The 25,132-nt window shown below is 51.9% G+C and overlaps 1 protein-coding gene across 3 annotated transcripts; it reads right to left on the bottom strand.

The window, feature by feature from the left end:
- Positions 1-1,882: 1,882 nt before the first annotated feature.
- PIP4K2B (phosphatidylinositol-5-phosphate 4-kinase type 2 beta) lies at positions 1,883-24,045 on the bottom strand. Of its 3 annotated transcripts, XM_019415982.2 has the most exons (11): positions 23,751-23,865; positions 23,103-23,202; positions 13,382-13,479; positions 10,477-10,573; positions 8,075-8,227; positions 7,031-7,177; positions 6,011-6,049; positions 5,384-5,497; positions 2,826-3,084; positions 2,626-2,729; positions 1,883-2,043 (listed from the first exon to the last, which is right to left on the bottom strand). In XM_019415982.2, exons 3-11 carry the CDS (start codon positions 13,444-13,446, stop codon positions 1,963-1,965), a joined length of 1,059 nt encoding a protein of 352 aa, XP_019271527.1. In that variant the 5' UTR covers positions 13,447-13,479; positions 23,103-23,202; positions 23,751-23,865; the 3' UTR covers positions 1,883-1,962. The 3 variants fall into 3 exon arrangements, with proteins under 3 accessions (XP_019271527.1, XP_019271525.1, XP_019271526.1); XM_019415980.2 differs by lacking the exon at positions 23,103-23,202 and having other exon boundaries at positions 23,751-24,045; XM_019415981.2 differs by lacking the exons at positions 23,103-23,202; positions 23,751-23,865 and adding an exon at positions 20,961-23,067.
- Between the last annotated feature and the right edge of the window lie 1,087 nt (positions 24,046-25,132).

Genomic DNA, 25,132 nt, shown 5'->3' with positions numbered 1-25,132 from the left:
ATTCTTGATTAGGAGGTGGGGAAATCAAGTCCAAACATCGTTCCTACGTAATCCCGTCCTAAGTCAGATCTGTTTTCTCCGTGAGCCACTTGGTTCCAAGTTCTTCCCCAAGTCACTTCATGGTCTTGCTGCCGCTGATCATTCAGAGCTGCCTATGGCCCCTTCCTGGGCTGGGGGGCGGTTGTCTGACCTATTTGCCTCTTCCAGAACAGTTCCAGCAGCCTCACTGGAGTCCAAGAATGCTGCCTCCATTCCCCCCTCACCTAAACGCTGCAGGTAGGGCACGGAGGCGGTGGTTCCTGCTCCAGAAGCTGAACTTGGCCAGGTTTGGAGGGAGCCGCAGGAAACCAGTCCACCCATTTGAAATGTTTCCATAAACTTGCATCGCACCTGTGGGGTTATCTACAAAAGTTTTACCATAGATCATCCCAAATCCCCAGTTCCGGGTGAGGGGGTGAGAAGGTGCAGGAATGTACCTCCCCCAACACAGGGCTGTTCTCTCTGAGCCAGACCAGACTGCTCTGATGGCATCACAGAATGACACCCGGCTCAGTTCTGAGGCCTGGGTAGCTCAGCAGGTGGGTGGGGACCCTGCACGAAGCTGCAGGAAGCCACTCCCGAAGCACCCCTGGGGTGGCAGATCTGCTCAAAGTTAAGACGGGGGCATCAAGGAAAACAGCCCCAAAGCTGGGCCAGGTCGAATCCCGTTTCAGGCTTCCACATTGGATTTCCTGGGTCACATCTTCAAGTGACTCCGCGGCCAGCTCAGGCTTGGGTGCCACACTCCACGGTGGGGGGCAGCACTCCCTGATGGCCAAAACTGTCCAGGGGGACAGACCACAGGCACAGGGCATCAGATTATCTACATGGTGGCCCTGGGGCTTGAGGAGGCCTCTCTGCAAGGAGCATCCCAGGCACGTGGAGGTCTCCCCCAGCTAAAAGCTCAACTACAAGGGAGGGTGCGTGGGAGAAGGTCAGGAGGAAGTCAATGGATGGAGGGCACAAGGCCTCACTGGCTACTCATCAGGTTCTGGGGGGTTTCCCAAGGGGAAATAACCATCGAAGCATGAAGGCTCCTGCTGTACCTAAAGATGCTTTCTAGTTCCTCTTGACCAACGGGAGGCAGGCTTTAGACAGAGGACATCTGAACTCCAGCAGCCAAAGGAGCTCAGAGGCGTGGGTGATGATCGCAGGGTTCTGTGAGAACCAGCTGTCCAAGAGCCCAGCCGCTACCCCCACCCCTCACCATCCCATGAGGATGAACTCACGCCCCTGTGAGATCTCTGATTCTGATCCAAGATGCCTGCTGTTGATTTGGAGGACAGCATTTAGATGGAGGAATCAGGTAACATTTCACTTGGATCCAAGGTGAAAAGGTGGAGGAAGTTTGTGCACAATGCTCCATAAAATGAAAAAGTTAATCCAGACAAGATCAAATGCAGCAGGACTGAAGTGTCTGACCTCTCCTCTGCCATCAGAGCACTTGGCCCTGAGAGGCCCCTTGGCCGGGTCCATGGGGGTGCCTCTTTCACTGAAGGGAACCGAGAGCAGGGCAGGGATGGGGAGGGTGATGGGGTGATGACACACATCATTATAAATAGCAAACCTGGAGCAATGAGATTTCAGAAACAAAACCCACATAAACCCACAAACTCATCTCTAGCCCCAACGTATTGTTAAAAAGGTTACAAGGGAACAAAAAGGAAACCCCTTTTCAACCTGGGTCAAATGGGGGAAAGATCAAGGCTACACCCTGTGGGTACGTGCTCACACAGCACATCCCCTCCTCCCCAGCTAGAGTCTTTCAATGTCACAGGCTGCAGTCTCATCACTGAAGCCCTCCCCTCCCCCTACGCTGCTCCCCACGCTCCCCACCCTCCCATCTAGCCCAAATACACCCTCTCCCTTTTCTGGTCCGACCCCACATCCGGCTCTCCGGCTCTGGCTGAAGGTAGAAGGTAACTACGTCAGGATGTTGGACATGAACTCGTTGAAGCGTTTGGAGTACTGCTCAGGGTTCACAGTCGAGATCTCGGCCCCCGCCTGTAACACACAGAGGCTGACTCAGGTCGAGCTCCCTGGCCCTGAGAGCCTACAGCCGGGAGGAGCCTGGGTATCTGGAAGTCTCTGGCCCAGCATTTGAACTGAATGCTGCACCCCCGCCTGGGCAGGCCCTCGAGGAGCAGTTCCCGTCTCAGAACCACCGCGGCCTTGCTCCTTTGACTCACAAGCCCCCGCCTGAACCCACTGAGTAGCGGCAAGGCGGTGGGGAGGTGGTGGAGAGACTGTATCTCTGGGCGGGGTCCGTGTTTGGAGACAGTAACTTCAAGTCCATGGGGAAAAGGGCCTCTGGGGAGCAGCGTGGGCGTGTACACAGAGCTATTCCCTGCAGGCAACAGGACGCACAACTTGCCCAGCAGCTCTGGGAAGGGAACCAATAAGCTGAGAAATAGGGGCCACTAGGCTGGGCAGATCAGCTGGTGGGGAGAGCACAGGGGTGGGCGGCAGGGAGAACCGGGAGGCTGGGAGGGGGCCTGCTCCCTGTGGGGGCGGGGTGGGGAGCGGCTCAGAGCAGGAGGCCCAAGGCTGCCCGCCCCGGGCCTCGACGTGGCAGGGAGGACTCACCCCGTGCTTCACTGTTTTGGCAGCGTGCGCGGCTTTCTTCTTAGCATCATATGGCGTGAGGATGTCGATGATGGCCATGAAATAGACCTCTTTCTTGGGGGCACCTGCAGGGGAGGGAAGCAGGAAAGAAAGAAGAGGCGGCAGGGAGGAGGGCAGTAAGCAGCTGGCCCCGTGGCCAGACAGACGCGGCTCCCACTTACTTTCATGGCTTTTCATGGCATAGACGTCAACAGAGGGGTCGAACTCCCCAGGACCAAAGAAGCGGGGGAAGCTGAGGAGGTTGCCGGGGCTGTCCGGAGGCGTGCCGTAGGAGCACAGCAGGTTGCCACCCAGCCCGTCATTCTCGCACTCCTCGTCCTCTGCCCGCTCCTCCACCTCCATCTCCTCCTGCTCCGCCCGGTCCACGTCGTGGATGCCCACCAGCAGGCTGTAGTCCATGATCTTCAGCTGGGCCAGGAACTAGGGAGGGTGAGGAGGGAGAGATGGGAGGGAGAGGTTACAGGGACACCCCAGTGGCATCTGGAAAGAGGAGAAAAGGCACTCCCTTCAAGTCCATCCTCCGATTCTGAGCCCCGGGCGAGAAAAAAACATCAGTCTCTGCCTTCAGTGAGCTCAGTGCCCAGCGGGGAAGACGGCCGTCCCTCGAGGGAAGTAGCTGCGGGAGCCAGGGCAGCGGGGAGAGGGGCCTCTCTGGGGAGAGGAGCCCAGGCGGCCTGACGGAGGAGGAGCAGACAGGCAGGCAGAAGCTGCGGGAGGACGTAGAACACTGAGGGAAGAGGAAACCGCCCGAGAGACGCTGTGGTAGTCCCAGCGAAGAAAGGAGTCCCACACTGCACGGAGGCTGGAGAGGTGGGTGTGACGGGGCAGTGGCTTTCAAGCCACAGGTCTCAACCCACTGCGAGCCGGAAATCTAATTTAGTTGGCTGGGACTAGGCAGTTTTTATTATTAAATACTATGGAACAGGATAGAAAACATATGTAACACGACGTAGGCAGGCAGTGTTTCAGTTGTGCGTGTTGGGCTGTGAGGTAAAATGTACTTCTAATTGAGGGGCACAGGCGAAGCTTGAAAAACTATGTAATTCAGCTTCTTTAACAGTCAGGATGAAAATGAGGAGGAAAAGAAAAGGGAACAAACACCCCATAAGAAAGCCAGAGTCGGGGCGCCTGCCTGGGTGGCTCTATTGGTTAAGTGTCGGACTTTGGCTCAGGTCACTATCTCACAGCTGATGAGTTCGAGCCCCGCATCCGGCTCTGAGCTGTCAGCTCAGAGCCTAGAGCCTGCTTCAGATTCTGTCTCCGTCTCTCTCTGCCCCTGCCCCGCTCATTCTCTCTCTCTCTTTCTCTGTCTCAAATTAAAAAAATTAACAAAAAAAAAAAAAAAGAAAGAAAGAAAGAAAGCCACAGCCAGGCGACACTCTCAACCACCCACTCTCCTGGGTCTCTAACGTGCCAGCTACAGCTGTGGGCTGATTCCTTACAATAAACATCTGTCTGTCTGTCTGTCTGTGTATCTATCTGTCAGCACCCTAGTCTATTTCTCTGGAGAACCTTAACCAATTGCCCTCTGATGGATGAACAGGTAAACAAAATGTGGTACAAACATACAGTGGAATATTTTCGGCCCTAAAAAGGAAGGCCACTTTGACATGTGTTATATATAACATGCATGAACCTTGAAGACATGATGGTAAGTGAAATAAGCCTGACGCAAAAGACAAAAACTGTATGAATCCATTTATATATAAAGCACTTAAAATAGCCCGATTCACGGGGTGCCGGGGTGGCTCAGTCAGTTGAGCATATGACCCTTGATTTTGGCTCAAGTCATGACCTTGTGGTTCATGGGATCAACCCCATGTTGGGCTCTGCGCTGACAGCATGGAGCCTGCTTGAGATTCTCCCTCTGTCCCTCCCCCAATCACATTTCCTGCCCCCCCCCCAAAAATAAATAAACATTAAAAAAAAAGTCTGATTCACAGAGACAGAAAGCAGCGTGACGGCTGCCAGGGGCTAGGCAGAAGGAGAAACGGGGAATTAGTGTTTAATGAGTACAGAGTTTCGGTTTGGGAAGATGAAAAGTTCTGGAGATGGATGGTGATGACGGCTCCACAACAGCGTGAATGTACTTAATGTCACTCAACGATATACTCACAAATGGTTAAGACAGCAAATTTTATCTTATGTGTATTTTGCCACAATAATAAAAAAAAAAAAAACATTTTAAAAGTTTGTAGGGTTTGGTTTTAATGAGCAGGCTCCCAATTTGTTAAAATAGGAAACACTGAGTTATCAAGCGGTCCAGTAACGCATTCACTATTTAGCACCTGCCCGCCCTGGAAGAACTTCTCCACAGGAAGCCCCATTCCACCAGAAGGCTGCTGGGTAAGTGGAGAATGGGAGCCAAAGAAGGGCCTGCTTGGTGGATGTCAGCAACTGGCTTCTCGTTGCCACCCTCTCCACTACAGGGACACCTCCAGAAAGAAAGTTTCGGGGCGTTTGAAAAAGGTGCTGGAATAGATTAGCGAAGAGGTGAAGGAAAGCATTCCAACTTGAGTTACAAAGCTTCTACCGGCACAAATGTCTCCCCCGCAATGGAATACGCATTCGCACCCACACTGTTCAAATCACCAGCCTTCCTTTTGTCCACACTCCTGGAAAGTAGTGAATTCAATTTTTCTTAAGGCTGAACAGGCTCCTGCTCTGAGGACAAGAGGGGGCCTCCTCAACCAAGGTGAAAACGAGGGTTAGTAAGTACCTCCACGTCCCGTTTCAGTTTTTCCAGGAAGTTCTTTTTACTCTCCTCTCCCACATGCAGCTTCTGCCCCTCATTGAGGAAGTCATTGTCTTTGAATGTCGGCAAGTCCTTGGCCTGGGAGAGCAACAGCAGTGTATTAGGCTGGGTACCATTCACCCCCAGAGGTGATGGTACAGAAAAGGGAAGGGTCCTTAGAGCACAGATGGTCGCCTGCCCAATCAATAGGTTCAGCGCACGAGGCTACAGTCCCAGGCCTCGGGCAGGCAGGGATGGCAAATATCTGACATACGTCAGACACTGAGGACTGACCAAAGCACGTCTTCCTGCTGAGCCGGAACTACCTCGGGGCTCAGGCAGCCACTCCCCAATTCAGGCTGGACTATGAGACAGAGATCGCCAGCCCTGTAGGACGAAGACCAACCCAGCAAGGGTACAGATTAAAGGCTGGAGAGAGGCCGGGGCCGAGGATGAGGACGGGCGGGAGCTTGGTGACACAGCACCGACAGGCCACACGTCTGGGAACTGGGCTGGGGGCTGTGGTGGAGGAAGGGACAGGGTGACCGACAGAAGGTGTTTCTGATTCCAAGCAGCCCATTCCACACTCGCTCAGTACAGGTCCCGGCATACCTTCTCCTTGTCGCTCGCTTCTCTGGCAACAGTGGAGCCCTGAAAGGATAAGAGCCGTCAGGAGAGGTCCAGCTGAGGCAAAGTCCTTTGAGCGAGAAAACATGCACCAGTCTTTGGGGAGAGGCAGCAGGTGAACTGAAGGAGGCTGGTTAGAGTCCTAGAGGCCAGGAGGCAGCAACTTGTTCACTTCCCGTGTCACGGACCACTGACCGAGCTCTGATCGGACACTAGGCACGTGCTCGGCCAACAGCCCCGAACCAAGACCCAGGCCCCGCCCTTAGGGGACTCTCCTTCTAACAGGGGAGACAGGCAGTAAGAAGCAGTTATGCGATTAATTAATCCGTTAGTTACAACAGTACTAGGTGGTACGAGGGAGGAGGACACCAAGAGCACTAGCACAGGGCGGGTCCAGACTGGGGAGGGGCAGCTGTGGAGGCCAAGGCCGGCTTCCTGCAAGAAGTGATATGTGAGCTGAGCCCAGAAGGGAAAGCAGGAAGCAATGAGGTGGGAGTTGGTGGAGGTGGAGAAAAGGGCAGGGAGGGAACGCAGGCCAGGCAGCCCGCGCGAGCTGCTGGAGGAGGAGAGCACGGGCACTGGAATGGAAAGAAACCCTCGTGGCTGCAGCAGGGAGAGAGAGGTGTGAGGGGACACGTCAGGAAGCCAGCTTCGAGAACAGTGGAGCACGGTGGCTCACAGTCACAAGCGTGTTCCTCTCCGTGTCCAGAACCGTGCTTATGCTGTCAGTCCGCGGGGCCCGGACACACGCCTGAGTGCGTGTGTCAGCACAGCCTGTCCCTAAAGTGCTGCCCTCGGCGTGCACGCCCCACTGACAGGAGTTGAAGCACATCGACCGTGCCATAAATATGGCACGATAAATAACCCCTTGTCACTGTCATCTGGACCTCAAACAGCCTTTGACCCGTAAGAATTAGGCACATCAACTCCCGAGTCTCCCGTCCACGCCAAAACACGTGCCCCGGCTCTCCCGACACGTGGGAGGGCGGCCACAGAGCCCTTTACCTTGAGGTCATACTTGCGGTGCACAGTGAGCCGATGGCTGAACACGTTCCTGGTGACCACCATGTAGGTCTCCACGCCATCCACGGTCAAGCGGTACATGCCCAGGAACTGCGGCAAAAGGGTGTTGCCGTGACACTCCACGATGAACTAGAGCGAAGGGAGGAAGGCGGATGCTGAGGAACGTGTGAAGGTGCCAGGACGGACGGGGCTCGCCCCAGGCTCAGACGCTCCCGGGGAGTCTGGCTCCCAGACCGGTCGGTTTCAAAGGGGTCCTGTGAAGTCACAGGGGTTTCCTGGACATACAGCGGGCCACGGCCACCCCCGCCCCCAGCGGGCATGGCAGAGGGAGAGGCTGAGGCAGTTGCAGAGCCCTTGTGGTTTCACACTACTGGGACGCCACCGAACGTGTCTGCCATTTCAGAGGTGTGTCAGCACCTCAGACGGGTCTGGCCTCTCCTCCGCCGGCCTGAACGGGCAAGCCGGAGGGCACGGGGCGTGCAGAGGCGGGGCTGCCGTCCGGCTGTCCGGGAAAAATGAACGGCCCTGCACCGGGAGGCCTTAGCCGTGCCACGGGCAGGGTTTTCGTTGTCCCCCCAAAGACCAGGAGTCCCTTTCACCACTTCTCAGGGGCCCCAGAGACAAGCCAGCTTTCCCTGAAGACGCAAGCAGGCCGCCGCACCGCCCCCTGCTTTTCTCCGGGACCGGTTCCTGATGAGCGGGGAGTCAGAAGGGGAAAAGCAGCGAGCCTGCCGAGCCCACAGGGCCTCTTTTAGAAGACACGCGGCAGGTGCCCGAGTGTGAAACTTCCCGACTCTGACAAGAACCAGCTGTTCGATGGGACTGAATCGGTAGCACGCCTTCATGTCTCCTTTTTCCCTTTTTTCCAGTAGGCATTTCAGCTCACAGACACATGGCACCGGGAAGGGCCAAGTGCTTGGTTCTCAGGAGGTGTGGGCCGCTGTGAGAGGACCAGTCCCTCCCCAGGGGCTCTCTTCTCCCTCTTGCCATCCTTCCTCTACCGCCCAGGCTCGGGACTCACCATACCTGGTGGTATTTCTTTAAGATGTTGTGCATCTCAGCCACATCCTCACTTGACACGGTCTTGATGACAAAGCGCCGGTCGTAGGTGGTGAGGAAACGTGTGCCACATCGGCCCTGGCTGTCACTGTTGATAGGGGCGCTGCGCGTCACCGAATTCTGACGGACCAAGACAAAAGCGGGCTGGTCTTGGGAGGGGAACAAAGACTCTGACCTTTACTTGGGCCAGACTGCTCTGAAGCCAGCCACGCCGAGACAGGCAGGGCCTTACCCACCCCTTCCCTCACCGGAAGTTCACCTCTCTCCCGAAAGTCCTCCTGCAGAGTGACAAGAGCTGTTCCTTTCCACCAGCTCCTAATCCCTGACTGGATGGGAAGAGGGCTGACTATGAGACACTTCCTCTCATTCTGACCCCCTAGAACTGCCCTGTAAACTAAATCTCTGCCTCAGACGTTGGGGCTGAGCTTGAATCCTGACGCTCACAGGTAACATGACCTTGGGTGAGCCATTTAACTTGTCCACTCCTGAATTCCCTGACCTAGAACATGAGGCAGACGGAGATGATTTTCCCAGTTTCCTGGGGCGACAAAGACAAAGCTTAGTGCTACCGCTCCTCCTTGAGGCCCTACTCCCATCAGGATCAGAGAGCAGAAGCCTCTAGAGGGGGTGGCGGGGGACACGTGAGTCAACCGAAGGGATGTGTTCACCAAGCAGACCTTTGCAAGGCGAGGCAGAGAGGGAGGTCCCAGATGTCCCCATTCCCAAGCACACATGTGGGGATCTGCTCACAGAAACGCCTCTTCTCCAAGCCCTTTCCTCAGCTCTTACCTAGGATTCGACGCTTTCCCCTCACTGAATGCCTCCTCACGGGACCCCGGGGGAAGGAGGGAGCACCACTGTCATGGGGAGACTGAAATGTGACATGGTGAGATGCTCCCTGAATTAAAAGGGCATCCCCAAAGCAGGGTGTCCCCGACCCAGAAATGTTGAGTAGGCTACACAGCTGAGGGCCTCACCCTCCCAGCCTGGTCCTTCTCCCAGTCAGACATGCAGGCCTCCAGCCCAGGTGTGAAGGAAGGTTCCACTGCTGCCTTGTCTGCAGGCAGCGCTTTCTGACTCCAAATCCTTCGAGTCCCCTCTCTGAACTACGCCCGCCCTGCCTCTATGTCAGTTGTGAGCACAATCATTCGCCCACAAGGTTATTAGAGGAAAAATGCAGACACCGAGAGGATGTGGTTAGAATACCGAGGGGAAGGGAAGGGGCCACAGCGGAAGGAAGACGTCCGAGCAACGTGGGGTTGCAGTAGTGGCAAGAGTTTTCAGAAAACCTCCAGCTCCAATCAGGTCGTGATTCAGCTCAGGGCTCAGTCCGAACAGACGGGGCTGGAGGGACCTCCCAGTACCTCCTAGACACAGCCATTCTTGACCGTTCCGGGCCTGGCATCTCCTCCTCCCACATCCCCGTGCCCTCCTCTTGGGGATGGCGTCTTTGCAGGAGGCCCTCCAGAGCGGAGGGGGAGGGCAGGGGGACTCACCGAGGCGCGTTCTGCTCCTCAGGAACTATGCTATGAAGGGCTTACTAGGACCAGGCCGGGAGGTGTTATGGTCTCTAAAAAGATTCGGGCGTCCATTTTCGATTTCAGTAGGCTGTACACTCTTTTTTTTTCTACCCCCCCACCCCAACAGACAACTGAAAGTCAGTTGTATTTCTTACTGCTACCAAAGTGAAGTGGAAAATTCTCCCGCCATCACCAGCAGGCTATCTGCCAGGGGGAGAAGGTCCAAGGAAGGTGCTAGGCAGAGCAGCAACAGAAACCACACACTAGGAGTCAGACTGTAACGTCCCTGATACTGGGACTGATTCCTTCCAGCAGGCCAAAGGCCCCTATGGCATTATCAGCCCCTGAAGGGGGCAGTCACCAGTCTCGCCAATCCCCCCTCCCAACAGAGGACAGGGGACAAGTTTAGGAGGTGGCACTCATACCTGGCAAGGTTACACTACCCTTGAAGTCTTCCTTTTCTACTCTGTCTTATCTGCTTTAAGAGGCCTCATCTCCCGCTGGCAACAATTCTCTTTTAAGTCAAACTACGAAGGAGAAGGGTTCTTCGGCCTAGACTGGGAATGTCAGACTGAGATGAAGCAGCTTCCGCAGCCCTCTCCCTCCCGCGCCTCTCCCTCCCAGGGAGACAGCCTGAGCCTTCGAGGCAGTTTCAGAACCACTTCCAGGGCCCTCACCCCTCCAGAAGCCTGCCGACACCGGGGGAAAGACCGCCGGGCGGGCGGGAGCAGGACAGGACAGGAAGATGTAGCATAAGAACGGTGGACCAGTCTTGCCTCTCCTCGTCCTGTGGCTTCCTGGCCCCACTTCACTCCCTGACCCCTCCGACTTTGCAAAGACACCCGGTACCTGGTAATCCTGATCATCAATCCCAAACCTCTCCCGGAGATTCCGGAACACCATGGGGCAGTACTCCTTAAACTTAAAACGGCTGGGAAGGTTCTCCCTAGGGCAAAGCAGAGAAACGTCTTTGTGAGCCTCTCCTTGCCCATCTAATCCTTACATCAGAACTTCTACGGGCTTGGTCCACAGGTCATCAGAATCGGAACAATTTGTGGCGCTTAGAATGGAGGTTTCTAGGCCCCAGAAATTCTGGAGAGGAGTCTGGAAACTGCATTTTTAACCAATACTCCTGGTGATTCTGCGCATGTAAGAGTTTTAAAACTTTACATCCCTTGTGTTGACTTTGTAAAAATTAGTCGAGCTGTATACTTACAATCTGTGTACTTTTCCCGCGTGTTATCTTTAGATGAAATCGACATTAAAGGGAAAAAACCTTACCTGCCAAGAAGTGAGACGGAGTGCAGGCGCTTCCTGCACGAGAGCTGTACTTGCTACCTGTCACTGGCTGCATGGGAACAGCAGTTGTGAGGCGGACAGCAGTCTGACTGCTAAAGGGAGCGGACTTTCTCCACCAAGGGACCCTCTCCTCGGGGACGCTGCTATCAACACGTCCTGAGGCCCTGCCTTGGGCTTCCCCCGGGACGGAGGACAAGGGTGCTTCGGATTAAAGAGATCTCAAATGACTGGAATGCTGTCTTTTCAGGAAGCCTTGTCTGTGGGCTGCTGGCACCAACCTCAACCCTTCCCACTCCTTGGTCAAAAACTCAGACTCCCGGGAGGGTAGAGAATCGCCTTGAAGGGATGCCTCCTCCAAATCCTCCGTCTTTACAATGGCCACCTTCCTTGGGGAGTCCCTTTGAGAAATACATCCCTCTGACTACTCCAGGATGATATACTTCGAGGAAATAAAAAAGCAGTGGCTTCTCATGAGGGCAGGGGCCTGGTCTGCCTCATGTACCCATCTTCTAGTAAGGAGCACTGCAGGCTAATAACTAGCACATAAACGGTCGTTGAAAGGCCAAAAGGAACAAAGAAAGAAAAGAAGAAATTGATGCTCTCCTTTCGGCCAAGATGTCAAGGTCCCGGAACTTCACCAGAGGCCACAGACCCTGAAATGGGCAGTGGTTCGATGCCCACTTCCAGAGCCCTGACCCCTGGGAGAGAACAACCTCCTTTCCTGCCTCAGAGCCAAGGGCTGCCTCTTCTTCCTTACCGGGTGTGATACTGTGATATAATAAGAAATATATACATTTGGTCTTCATTCCTGTTTCGGACACAGAGCAGCTAAAAACCTTGGAATTTCCTAAGTCATAAGAGCAATAAAGAGGTCTTTTTTTTAATTCATAACAATCCCCTTTCAACCACATCTGAGCTTATGTGAATAGGGTGATTTTTGGAAAGCCTCAAAGGATAGGTGCTGGTTGCCAGGGGAACCAACCAGGATGAGAGGGCTGGAACTTTCAGTCCCACTCCCTGGATGGCGGGGAGGGGAGAGGGGCTAGAGGCTGAACCAATCACCAGTCGATTTCACCAATCATGCCTTCTTAATGAAAACAGGGCTCCGGAGTTCGCAGGTGTTGCATGCACGCAGGTGTGGGGAGGGTGGTGTACCTGGAGAGGGCATGGGAGCTCCGCACCCCTTCCCGCATACCTTCCCCCATGTGTCTCTTCTAACTGGTTGTTCCTGAGCTGTACCCTTGATGATAAACTAGTAATCAAGTAAATAAACTGTTTTCCTGAGTTCTGTGAGCCCCTCCAGCAAATTAACCGAACCCAAGGGGGAGGGTCGGGGGAACATGGGCCCCACAGCAGGCTGGTCAGAAGCACAGGTGACGACCTAGATTTGCGATTGGCGTCTGAAGGTGGGGGGCAGTTCTGTGGGACTAAGCTCTTCACCTGTGGGGCCTGATGCTAACTGCAGGTGGACAGTGTCAGAGCTGAATTGAATCGGCAGGGCACCCGCCTAGTGTCCTACAGAATCGCTTGACGTGTGGAAAACCCAGTGAAGTGACGTGTGGTAGCGGTGTGAGAAACACAGGAGTTTTCCGTCCATACAGGTGGCCGCTTAGCCGAAGACAGATGTCTTCTAGAATAAGATGTCGTTATTACTTACTGTGGCAGAGAGGCCACTAAGGGATATTTTCAAATCAAGCTTCCCTCCAGGCTAGCAGTCTGGCAATGGTGGGGTGACAGAGCCCAGCTGGTGAGGTGCGGGGACGGTGGGGCAATGGAAAGTGGAGCCAGGATGCAAATGCAGAACGGAGGGGAGTGTGAACAGCGAATGGTTCCCGGGGTGACCCTCAGTAGGATGAAAACGTGAGGCTTCCAGAGGGCTCAGAGCCGGCCCCACACTGGACCAGGTGAGATGGCTGCTCCAACAACCTGAGACAAGCTTCCGACCCCAGTGTCGATCCCAGAAGCCACAGTGAACGAAAGTGGGAAGAATTGCTTTGGATGGCGCCCCTGGGCCCCATGCTCGGCCTGTCTTTCACACACCCGTTGGAGAGGGAAGAGCTTGGCTGCATTCCGGGCCAGGAACATGTCTGGCAGCTTCTTGCCTCAGACGGAGATCAAGATAGGGCCACTGCTGTCAGCCTCACACTAGACACCACAGCTCGTGAGCAGCTCACTGCTACCTAACCTGGCCCCAGATGAATCACCCTGGGCCTGGCCACATGCCCCGAGGGACACCGGAGGCAGGTAGACAAAGGCGATGACGAAACACCGCAAAGGGGAGAGGCCCATAATGAATGGATTTTCCCTGCCAGTCTGTCAGCTCTGAGATCCAGGTGTCCCTGTCACACCCTGCCAGGAGCTGGCTTGGCACTATCGTGCGCCAGTTTTCGGAAGCTCTCTGCCTTGAGGGAAAGGACTGCCCACAAAACCTGAGCCCACTCAGTAGGTAACTTACTTATTGAAGAGATGATTGTCCACCTTGATCTTGCTGTATGCTTTGAAGTCATCTGGCATTAGCATGACAGGGACGGGGACATTGCTCAGCTCATTGATCTGCAAAGCAAGAGACTCAATATGCTACAAACAAACGTGAATGCCGCCATCTCACCAAAAACGTGTCTATGGAGTCCCTCCTGGTCTTTATATTTCTGCTCTTGTCTTCAAGTTAAGTTCCCAACTTCATCTCTACCTACTGAAATTCTCCCCATCTGATAAGGTCCAGCTCAAAAGGCACCTCCCTCCAGGAAGCTTCCCGTGATTCTTTAGACCATAAATATTCTTTCTGATTTTGGAATTCCTGAAGCAGTGTCTGCATCTGTCCTTTGGCCATCACACAGCCTCCCTCATATTGTGGTTAGTGCTTATCAACCTCACAAGCTTGCTAGACTCTAAGCGAGGCAAGACCCTATTACTGATCCTTGTAAGCAAAGGTCATCTAACTGATCTCCAGAGGCTCCATGGTGCTTGGCAACATGATTTGCATCTGGCAGATACTGTATAAATATTGGTCAAATGTAGTAATAAGTAGATCAATGAAGAAACATCACACAACCTATGTGGGTATGGTGGCCTTTAACATCTTCATACAAATTGAGGTCACTCAAGAAACCAGGTTGTGGTACGAAAGCAGCTGGATGAGTTTGTGTGGGTGGATAACTCATCTCCGAAGTGAAGGATTAAATTTATTTTTATAAGTTCACTTATTTATTTAAAAAAAATTTTTTTTAACATTTATTCATTTTTGAAAGAGACAGAGCGCGAACGGGGGAGGGCTAGAAAGAGAGGGAGACACAGAATCCGAAGCAGGCTCCAGGCTCCGAGCTGTCAGTACAGAGCCTGACGTGGGGCTCAAACTCACCGCGAGATCATGACCTGAGCCAAAGTTGGCCGCTTAACCGACTGAGCCACCCAGGCGCCCCTAAGTTTACTTATTTGAGAGAGAGAGAGAGAGAGAGAGAGAGAGGAACAGAGAGACAGGGAGAGAGAGTCCCAAGTAGTCTCCCTGCTGCCTGCACACAGCCAGATGCAGGACTTGAACTCATGAACTGTGAGATCATGCCCTGAGCCAAAATCAAGAATCAGATGCTTAACCGACTCAGCCACCCAGGTGCCCCTAAAATAAAGGACTAAGTGAAAAGATGAGGTAGACATCTGGCCACTGGCTCACTCTCACTCTCCTGATTAAAAAAGGGCCAGTTCTTGGGGTGCCTGGGTAAGCAGCCAACTCTTGATTTCAGCTCAAGGTTCTTCAGATTGAGCTCCGTGTCAGGCTCTGAGCTGACAGCAGGGAGCCTGCTTGGGATTCTCTCTCCCTCTCTGCCCCTCCCCCACTTGTGCTCTCTCATAATAAATAAACTTTTTTTTTTTTAATTAAAAATAGGGGCGCCTGGGTGAGTGTCTGACTTCAGCTCAGGTCACGATCTCACAGTTCGTGAAGTTCGAGCCCCACACTGGGCTCTGGGCTGTCAGCGCAGAGCCCGCTTTGGATCCTCTGTCCCCCACTCCCCCCCCCCCCACTCCATCTTCATGGATGTTCATGCTCTCTCTCTCAAAAATAAAAAATAAAAATAAAAATAAATTTTAAATAATTAAAATTTAAAAGAGCCAGGTCCTGCCTTCTGCTAAACTGGGGGAGATGGGGTGGGGTGCCTTACAAACCTTCCCATGGGCTTTCTTCTCCCTTCAGGGAGCAGGAGGCTGCCGGAGAGCAGGCTTCCCATTGGTGCAGAGCTGAGAGAGCTCATCCTGCCCTTCCCTGTCCCCAGCTTAGCCAATTAGTGGTCTAATTAGCCACAGATGTCCTCTCCCTTCACAGCAGAGTATTTGACACTTGACCCTCTACCCAGTGGCCACTAATGCATTCAGGATTTACAGAGGAAACCTTAGGTCTGCCTTAATGGCTGGGGGGGAGGGGACGCACAGCCTTATGTCTCCCAGAGACTTTCCTTGCAAATCCTATTATCTCAATGAGGCCCATGTGGCAGTGAGGGAATAACCTAGAGTCATTAGGAGCATGAATGGGGGAAACAGCATTTAATTTGCTGCCCCTTTCATGCTGCAAACCTTTTTTATTTAGAAATGTCAGAGGATAGAAGTTCAAGTTAATGCAGTAACCAGGCTGGGGAACCATATTTTCCTAGAGTTAGTGAAAAACCTAATTTGCTTCTGGGGAAATGAAGGAAGGCACAGGCATATATATGTGGCGGAGGGGCGGGGGGTAAGCAGGGTACTGGCAGAAGTTGGCAGTGGGGCAGAGACTCAATAAACTGCTAGCAAAAACGGACAGGCATACACACGAGAGTATATCCTGTATGGGTCCATTTACATGACATTCTAGAGCAGAAATCTACAGTGAGAGAAATCCAAAAAGAGGCTGCCTGGGTTTGGGCTGGAGGTGGTTGACTGTAAAGGGACATGACAGGTGTGATTCTGGGGTGACAGAAGTGTTCTATATGTTGTTTGGGTTGATAATTACATGGCTATATACATTTGCCGAAACTCATCAGACTGGACCTGAAAATTCCCAGCATTCAGGTCTGTGATGCCTGCCATTGGCTTACCAGCCACACACACACACACACACACACACACACACACACACACACACACTTCCCATTCCAGGGGCTGCTCACAAGGGAGCCCGATTGTTAAGTTTGTGCCTTCGGAGGAAACCATTCTACTTCCTCGTTTTCTTGCCAACACAAACAATTCATGGTAGCTGGCCCACCTCCTCCCCCCGCTCCCCTCGCCCCCGCCCCAGCATATACTGCCCGGCTCTGACAGCTGAACAAGTTAAGAAGTTCATAGAGCATGTGCAGCTTCCGGATTTTCTAGTTCACACCTCCACACTAGAAAGGACATACCACTGGCTCCAAGAGTATGGTTTTATACCAAAATGTTCTAGTATTTGCTATCCATAGATTCTGGGATCGTCTCAAATCCAGATTTGGTGCCAGGGCAGGGCTTGATGCTGCGAGGATTAGAAAAGACTGAAGCCCTTGCCTGCGAGGGTCAGCTGCGGCAAGCCGGGGGGAATTATTCTAACAGCAGCTATTCAGGAACACTCATTAATTCTCTGTTAACTTTTAGTTCAGCCTAGTTCGAGTGGTTGTCCAGTTGGTTGGTTTTCAGCTCTCCCTTCATCTCTATTCTTGACTACACAACCCAACGGGAGGAAATTTCTGAGATACTTTTTGGCGAACGATCCATACATCTGCACTATGTAGACTCACCTCTCATTTCCACTGGGCCCCATGTAGATGATTCACTCTGGGGATTAGCTGTACTATTTTTTTTTTTTTTTTAGTTGTGCTAAATTTTACATCCCCGGAGAGTTCTATTCAATTTCAATTGAACAAGCACTTACTAAAATACCTACTACATGCCTCACTTCATGTTAGGGAGGAGGGGGCGCACAGCAGGGGAAACATGCACACTATGTACCCAAAAGAAGTAGGAGGCTTCTCCTCTAATCAGGGAGATGAGACAAACCCGTGACATAAGAGAAATTCAAAGTCAAGTAGTACACAAGTAAGTGTGAACACAGCACAGAGACATCAAGAACAGGAGAGGCTCAGAAGGTGAGGTTAATGTGGTCACAAAGACTCCTGGCTCTCACACATCAGGCTTGAAACAGGGCACCTAATGCCTCTCCTGGTATTGCCAAGGGCACTTGACACTGGAAGAATGTACAAGATCATGTTACACCCCTACTTAAGATCTTCCATGGCTCTTCATCAACCGCAGGGCAAACCTCCTTAGCCTGACATTTAAGGCCTTTCCTGACCTGGCTCAGACTCTGCCAAACTCCTCTTCAGCTAATTTCTACTCAGTGTACCGAGGGCCTTACTATATGTGCCAGGGCTGTGCCAGGGCTGTGCCAGAGCTGGGGATACAAAAATAAAAAGACATGATCTCTGTCTAGCTGAGAAGACAGACAACAAAGAATACAATGTGATGAGTGCTATGGAGTTATGAATAAAGGGAGGTGGCAAAACAGATTAAGAAACTGGTGCTGCCTGGGAGTGGGAGTCAGAGTTGCTGGCTAGAGGAAGCTGTGGAGAATGTGTGAGAAAGGCCTAGGATGGTAGTTCTCCAAAAAAAAAATAAATAAATAAATAAGAGGAAGGGAATCCCAGGTGGTGGGAACAGTCAGAACCAAGCCTCAGAGTTGTAAACGTCTATTGCCCAGCCTAAGTACAGAGCTGGGGGGTGAGGAGAAGTCTGGAGGGTGAGAGGGTAGGTCAGCAGCACTAAGGAGTGGAGGGAGACAACATAGGAAGATTGGTGACTGGTCTAACATGTTCATATTATCAGTATTAATAAAGAACAGCCGCTTCTTTTTACCAAATACCTAAAAGTGGCTGGTGCTTTATATTATCATATATTGTATATACAAATACATAGATATCACATGTATCACATATTTTCTGCTCTGTGCTATTATTATTTTTTTTTAACGTTTATTTATTTTTGAGACAGAGAGAGACAGAGCATGAACAGGGGAGGGGCAGAGAGAAAGGGAGACACAGAATCTGAAACAGGCTCCAGGCTCTGAGCTGTCAGCCCAGAGCCCGACGCGGGGCTCAAACTCACGGACTGTGAGATCATGACCTGAGCCAAAGTCAGATGCCTAACCGACCAAGCCACCCAGGCGCCCCTCTGTGCTATTATTTCTAATACCTGGTTGGTCACATGAACTGCTATTAATCTGATTTTGCAAAAGAAGTTCAGAGTACCTTGCTCAAGGTCACATAGACAGGATGTGCAGAGTCAGGATTTGCTCCCAGGTCGGTCTGGTGCCCCTATACTGTGCTGTGTGATCCTTCTTATGGATAGCTACCTTGACTAAGGAAGCATTTTCCATCCCTTGCCTCTATTCTAATAATCTGCAAGGCAAGTGTTTTTGCTTATTTTATAGAAAAGGAAAATGAAGCTCCAAAGCTATAATAAAGGGCAGAGCCTGGATTTGAACTTAGACTTGTCCACTATATAAATCTGGACTTAACTAGTCAGGAAATGGGAAGTCCTCTTGGGTTTAAGTCTGGGAATTCACATGTTCAAATGGAACAGAAAGGTATCCTGTAATCAAAATCAAGTAAGGACTGGAAAAGGCAAAAATAAGCAGCAGTAAGACCATTTATGGGGCCATTACAATAGTTCAGGTGACAGACTCTGGCAGCAGGAATTGAGGAAAGGATAAAGCTAAGAGAATCATACAAGATCTGGCTAAATGCGGGGCGCCTGGGTGGCTCAGTCAGTTAAGCGGCCGACTTCGGTTCAGGTCATGATCTCTTGGTCTGAGAGTTTGAGCGCCGCGTCGGGCACTGTGCTAACAACTCAGAGCCTGGAGCCTGTTTCAGATTCTGTGTCTCCCTCTCTCTGACCCTCCCCTGTTCATGCTCTGTCTCTCCCTGTCTCAAAAATAAATAAAACGTTAAAAAAAAAATTAAAAAAAAAAAAAGATCTGGCTAAATGACACTTCCTCTGTGAGACCCACTCTGTCTTTCCCAGGCTGAATTAATTATTCATTCCTCTGTGCATCTTTATAACCTAAATATCACACTCATTTGGGTAACTGTTTGCTTACATGCTTGATTTTTCCACTAGGCTGTGAGCCCCTAGAAGGAAGAGACCACCTTACCCATGTTTATGCCCCTAGCACAATGACTAGCACATAGTAATTGCACAATAAATGCTGGCCAGAGGAATTCATGGCTAGAAAAAGGGGACTGAAGGATGGCAACACCAGGACAAAGAGAATAGAGACAGCAAAGCTGTTGTGACTTTGCCAAAGACTCATGGTCTGGAGAATGGGAACGAAGATTAAGTCAGCTATGGAGAAGGCTATGACTAGACCTTAAAAAGTCTTAAATACCAGGGAGAGAAGAAGAAACTTTATTTGGTAGGTAAAGGGGAGTAACTAAAAGTTTCGAAACCTGAAAGGTCATGACTTAAAGCAACGTTTCAGGAAGATGTGCCTTTCCTTTATTATCCAGCACATTTCTGGGCCAAGCAACCCCTCTGCCCTTCAGCAGAAGTGCACTTGCGGAATGCATATTCATTCAAGTATCACGCTAAATACAACGTGTTAGGATGGTAAATCTGTTGTATCTCACATCACGTAAGTGGTTTTTGGATTATCCACATGATTAACTCCATGAGCCATCAGCATGAATAATAAGGAGGCTAAACAAGCTGAGTGAGAAATTTAGGAGCAGAGAATTCACCCTCGGCTGATCCTACTGGAGATGAAAATTCAGTCGCTAGTTCTAGTCTGGTGAACTTCTGACTCCAGAAGCCTCTACTTCCCTGTGTGACCTTCATAGGAATTGTTACACAGAAGGCGTGGGCGGGACGTGCTGCTTTCCTGACCTGTCCTGCAATTCTGTGGTTGGCTCAGCAATGGGCTGGCTACCACTGACAATCATGTGTCACCTGCCTCCATCAGAAAACATGTTGTGTTGAAAAACACACTCCCAAGACCAAGGAAGTCCAAGCAAGACCTCAAACCAGAGAGGAAAAAAGCACGAACAGAGCCACACGTGCCAACAAATTCACCCCTACGTTTATTCATCCTTCTGCACACCGTGGGTTTTCTTCTCCTTTTCTTCTCGGTGAGGTGGAAAGCCCTGGCAAAGGGCAAAGTTATCCAAAGGCCTCACTAGAATGGGAATATTTACTGAAGGTTTTAAAAGTGGCAGAGCAAGACAAAAAGGCAGGTAAAAGAGGTTCTGGGTCTGCATTAGGCAAAGAAAATACATGGGCAGAACAGGGGTGAAGTGTGGGGGAGAACTGAGCAGACTTAAGAATGAATCTGTCCCTTCCACCGTACACAAAAATTAATGCAAAATGGATTACAGACCTAAATGTAAGAGCTAAAACTATCAGACTTTTTCTTAGAAGAAAATATAGGGGTAAATTTTCATTGACCTTGGATAAGGGGAAGGCTTCTTAGATATGACACCAAAAGTACAAGCAAACAAACAAACAAAAATACATAAATTGGACTTTATCAAAATTAAAAACCTGAGCTTCAAAAGATACCATCAAGAAACTAGAAAAGATAATCCAAAGAATGTGAGAAAATATTTGCAAATCATATATCTGATAAGTGACTTGTATCGAAAATATATAAAGAACTCTTACAACTCAGTAATAAAAAGGCAACCCAATTAAAAAATGGACAAGAGTGTTTTTAAAAGAATGGGCAAAGGGTCTTAGATGTTTCTCCAATGAAAACATAAAAAAGGCTAATTAGCACATGAAAAGACACTCGACACCATTAGTTATCAAGGAAACACAAATCATAATTACAAGGAGGTAACACTTCAAATCCACCAGGGGGGCTATAATAAAAAAGACAGACGATAACAAGTGTTGCCAAGGATGAGGGGAAATTGGAAACCCCACAACCCTGCTGGGGGAAATGTAAAATGGTGTAGAACAGTCTATCAGTTTCCTGTATGGTTAAATATCGCTATCATCGATTGCTCCCATTCTTTCTGATAACCTGGGTGAATCTTCACACATACCTGATTCCTGAAATGGCCAACAGGTTATCGACCCAGGTCTGGAGATCTCTGGTTTCCACGCCCCTCTCCAAGACAATCTCTTCCCTAACTCAAGAGCCTCTAAACTGTTTTTCATCCACAAAACCCCTGGTTTTCTCTCTTTACTAGTTCTTCCCTGACAGATCCAAAGTCTTCTGACTCTTCTCCTTTTCCTTCAGTCTCCCTCCACAAAGTCCATGGGCCGCATCTCTTGTCCAGGAGAGGAGCTCCTGTAACAACACCAAGCTCAAAAACCTGTCTTTTTCCATCTAGAAGTCAATCAACCACTTCAGGACAGAGTAACTGACTTTTGCTCTTGATAAAGACATAGCATCTCATGCACCATCAGTCACAGACCATCATGCTCTAAACGCCTAAGTGGGTGAGAGACTAAAGAATCAAAGAAACGTGGTATCTGAAACCTCAGATTGCAAAGAGTGGCAACAGTGGGCTTCTGAAGGAAGGTAACCTCCCAGAAGGGCTAGCAATCTGCCAAGAACAATGCAGTCCTGACCCCCTAGAGAACTGCAAGATTTTATACCACTCTTCTTCTGCAGAGACACCTCCGTCTCCCCGATGGGGACCCTAAAGTATCAGACCTTATGGCAGGCCAAGATGAATGCAATAAAGCTTGGAACTAACGGCCCTGCGCTGCTTGGCCTGTCCAGGGAGTGGTGCCCAGTGCCTTTCCCCTGAGGTGCTCACTCATTACACCCAGAACCGTGGGCCTTACTTAAAGTCAATGCCTTCCCAACTAGCCCTCAAACGAACTTTCTTCAAGTTAGCAATGAAGGAGGGTGACCCCCTAGTCCAAGAAAGTAAGAATCACAGATGCCTATCCATCTGCTATTCAGAGGCCCACATCTGGGCAGACTCATTGCCAAACGTCACACACACTCCCGAGAAACGGCGTGCACAAGCACACATACCTGAGGGTGCATTCAGGTTCTCCAACAAGACGATAATCCCCACCTATCCTGGCACCCGGTTGAGAGATGGAATGAACAACAGGAAGCACAGAAAGTGAGACCTGCCATTCAAGCAGCACCAGTGGCCAACACAGCCCATGGTGTCGGACAATGAGCTGCATCTTTTGCCGTGGCCATGGGTGAGCTAATCCCCCACCTGAGGCCTCCATTTCTTCGTGTATAAAATAAGGACCCAAGGTAGTTAGCTGCAATATTCCTGACTCTCAGACCTCCACCAGTTCTCTATATAGACAGGATGCTTTCTAGTGAGAAGCAGGCTGTAGAACAAAATTAAGGATTGACTTCCAGGCAGGGACACAAGGTTCACATTTTGATGACCCAGTTTCCCTTGCAATGTTGTCAGATGACCCCTGAAGCAGCAGGAAGCAGGAGAAACAAAGTCTGCTGGACTACTCGCCCAGAGCAGCTTCCAGGCAATGCTAGTCCCTACCCCTGGCCAGGAGGACCCTCGCCTGAGTGAGGTTACTGAAAACCGTAACCTGTCCAAGACCAAAACACCAACAAAGACCTCATCATATGCCTATACTTTTCTGTACTAGATGTAAAGATCTAAAACCCTGGCTCAGACTAAGGTTCATCGATCTCCAGCTGAAGGCTCCTCTACCAAAGCAAAGCACAAAGTCTTGCTGGCCCCAGGCCCCTTTGTCATCATTTGATCTTGAGGATAATTGCAAGTGCTCTGAAAAGTCAGGTGCCTAAACTGAAATTCACAGGAAACCCAAGCCATCAGCTTCATCTTCCTCATTCCAAACTTCCAGCTGGTGAAGTTGGTGTTTCGGGTCCTTTAACTTCCTCTGCTCATTCCTGGTGTAGGGACTCACAGTGCAAGTGGTCAGAAGGCAAGGAGCAAGTGGATGGAAAAGAAAAGAAAGACCCTAAACAATCAGGGCACAAAGTCTTCCAGCTCAAGCACTAATGCTGGGCTCCAACTTCCTAGGACAATCTCAAAGGACCCCAAAGGTCCAGGGGACCGCCCTCTCACCCTAACCACCATCCACTATCACACCCTTCATGACCATACAACAGAAAGCTCAATAAAAAGAGAAGTCAGTGTCTTTGACATGAACACCATAGGCGAATGCAAGAAGACACATTATTTCTACTATGAATAGCCCTCCTTATAATCAGGCCTCACCTTCTCTCAAATGGTTACATTCTCTCTTCTCCCTAACCAAGGAAGACCCTGGTAAAGTGTCTGTGGTTCAAGGAAGCCTGTGCTTCTCCAGTTGATACATCTTGTTCAAGAAGAAAAAAAGGAAACCCAGGAAGGATTTCCACAGTCAGGGGTAGGGAGATCTGGAGGGTGGGAAACTTTAAGCAGCCACACCGACCAAATAACCAGAAATAGAGGAATATTCAGGCAGGCCAATGCCACTTGCTCCGTCAACTGGACAGTGAGCTGGCAGCCGGTTAAAGGAACAAGGGGGGAAACACATGCAACAAACAGGGTGAAGGGATGAAAGCGATTCCGCCGCACCCAGGCCTTCCCCCAGCGCTCCAGGGACTGCCCGAAGCGAGCAAGCCAGACGCAGGAAGCTAGAGGGGCTGGAGGGAAGGGAGGGGGCGACGGCATACCACCGTCGGAGACACCAGGCCTCGCGTGGCGCTCGGGGAGTGCACACCCGGCCGGGACGGCGTGCAAGGGTGGGGTGGGCGTGCAAGTGGCTTGGCGAGGGGCTGCAGGCGTCACCGGCAGGGCCCGCGGGGCGAGGGCCGGGCCTGCGGGGGGCGTGGGAGCGCGCGGCGCCGCGCTCGGAGGGGCGCGCGCGGGGGAGCTGGTTACCGTGTGGTTCACCCCCCACATCAGGACGCTGAGGATCGGCTCGCTGGCCCGGAATAGCTTCACTTTCTGGCACACGAAATGCTTCTTTTTGGTCTTGGTCTTGCTGGCGCTGAGCGGCGCCACCGCCACCGCCGTGGTGCTGGTGCAGTTGGACGACATGCCCGGGGCGGCGGCGGCGGCGGCGGCAAAAGGGGGGGCGGCCGAGACGGCGCACAAGCCAGCGGCCCCAGGCCTCCCCGGGACCGATCCCCACCCCCGCTCCCTCACCGCGCCATGGTAGCGCCCGTCCCGTTACCTCCCCACCCCGCCCCGGTGGTTCCGTCCGCCCCACGGCCCGCCCCCACGGCCCGCCCCGCCCCGCCCCGCTCCGCTCCAGGGAGTCGGCCGGCTCGCTCCGCACCCCGCCCCCGGGCGCCGCCGCCGCCCCACCGTCACCAGGCGCTCTCCTCCCCGCCCGGGTGGTAGCGCCCGTCCCGGGGAGGCAGAGGCCGCCCCGCCCGCCCCTCCTCCCCGGGCCTGACAGGAACCGGCCGGCCTTGGGACGCCTCAGAGCCCCGCGCCGGAGCAAAAACGGGAGGAGGGCTGGGGGTAGGGCTCGCTGTCTACCGCCGGAGGGTCCCTCCTGTCCGGGCCCCCTGAAGCCAGGGTTTGGCTCTTTCCCTCAACCTGACGTGCCAAGATGGCGGCAGCACCACAGCTCCGGAGGGGAGGAGGGAGCGGGAATGCGAGGAGGGTGGGACGTACCATCCCACCCCAGGGGAGAGAGGAGGAACACGGCGAGGGGAAAAGGCAGTCCTGCCGGGAAAACTAAGGAACGCCCCCTCGCTCCACCCAAGCGTGGATCTTCCCACTCCCTGGGGCCCGGAGCGCGCTCCACCCGCGGGTCACGCCCCTTCCCCCCGGGGCCAATGAGAGAAGCAAGCCGAGAGCCCTGGGTTTTATGAATGGGTCGCGCGTCCACCCACCTGCCGCTTGGCCTCCTCCCTCCAAAGGGTCGTTAAAAGACCGGCGGCACCTTAAGACTTCTATCCTACAGCCGAGAAACATAATCGTCTTATTCTCTGGCTCACTTCATGAAATCTTTCGGTAAACTGCCCACGCTTTGTTACATAATTCCTCTTGGACGAAGGATCTCCATACATTCGACACAAATTAACAGGTCAATATCGTTCTGTGGGGGAATTCGTAAATTCGGTACTCCGCGCGTGGTTGCTCTTTAAACAGTTACAAAAAATAAATGTAGCCTTTATTACCAAGCAATAAAATAAAAGACATAATTAACTCTAGCATAGAGAAGCACGATGAGGTGATTAAATGAGTAACAAGTGTACGTTACTTTCTTTCTGGGGAAAGACTGGGTTTTAAGTATCGCAGTGCCTGGC

This window comes from Panthera pardus, unplaced genomic scaffold (assembly GCF_024362965.1).
Source record: "Panthera pardus isolate Hobbes unplaced genomic scaffold, ASM2436296v1 HiC_scaffold_3, whole genome shotgun sequence".
NCBI classification, from domain to species: Eukaryota; Metazoa; Chordata; class Mammalia; order Carnivora; family Felidae; genus Panthera; species Panthera pardus.
Note: the sequence above shows the minus strand (reverse complement) of the source record. Positions and strands in the feature narration are given on the sequence as shown.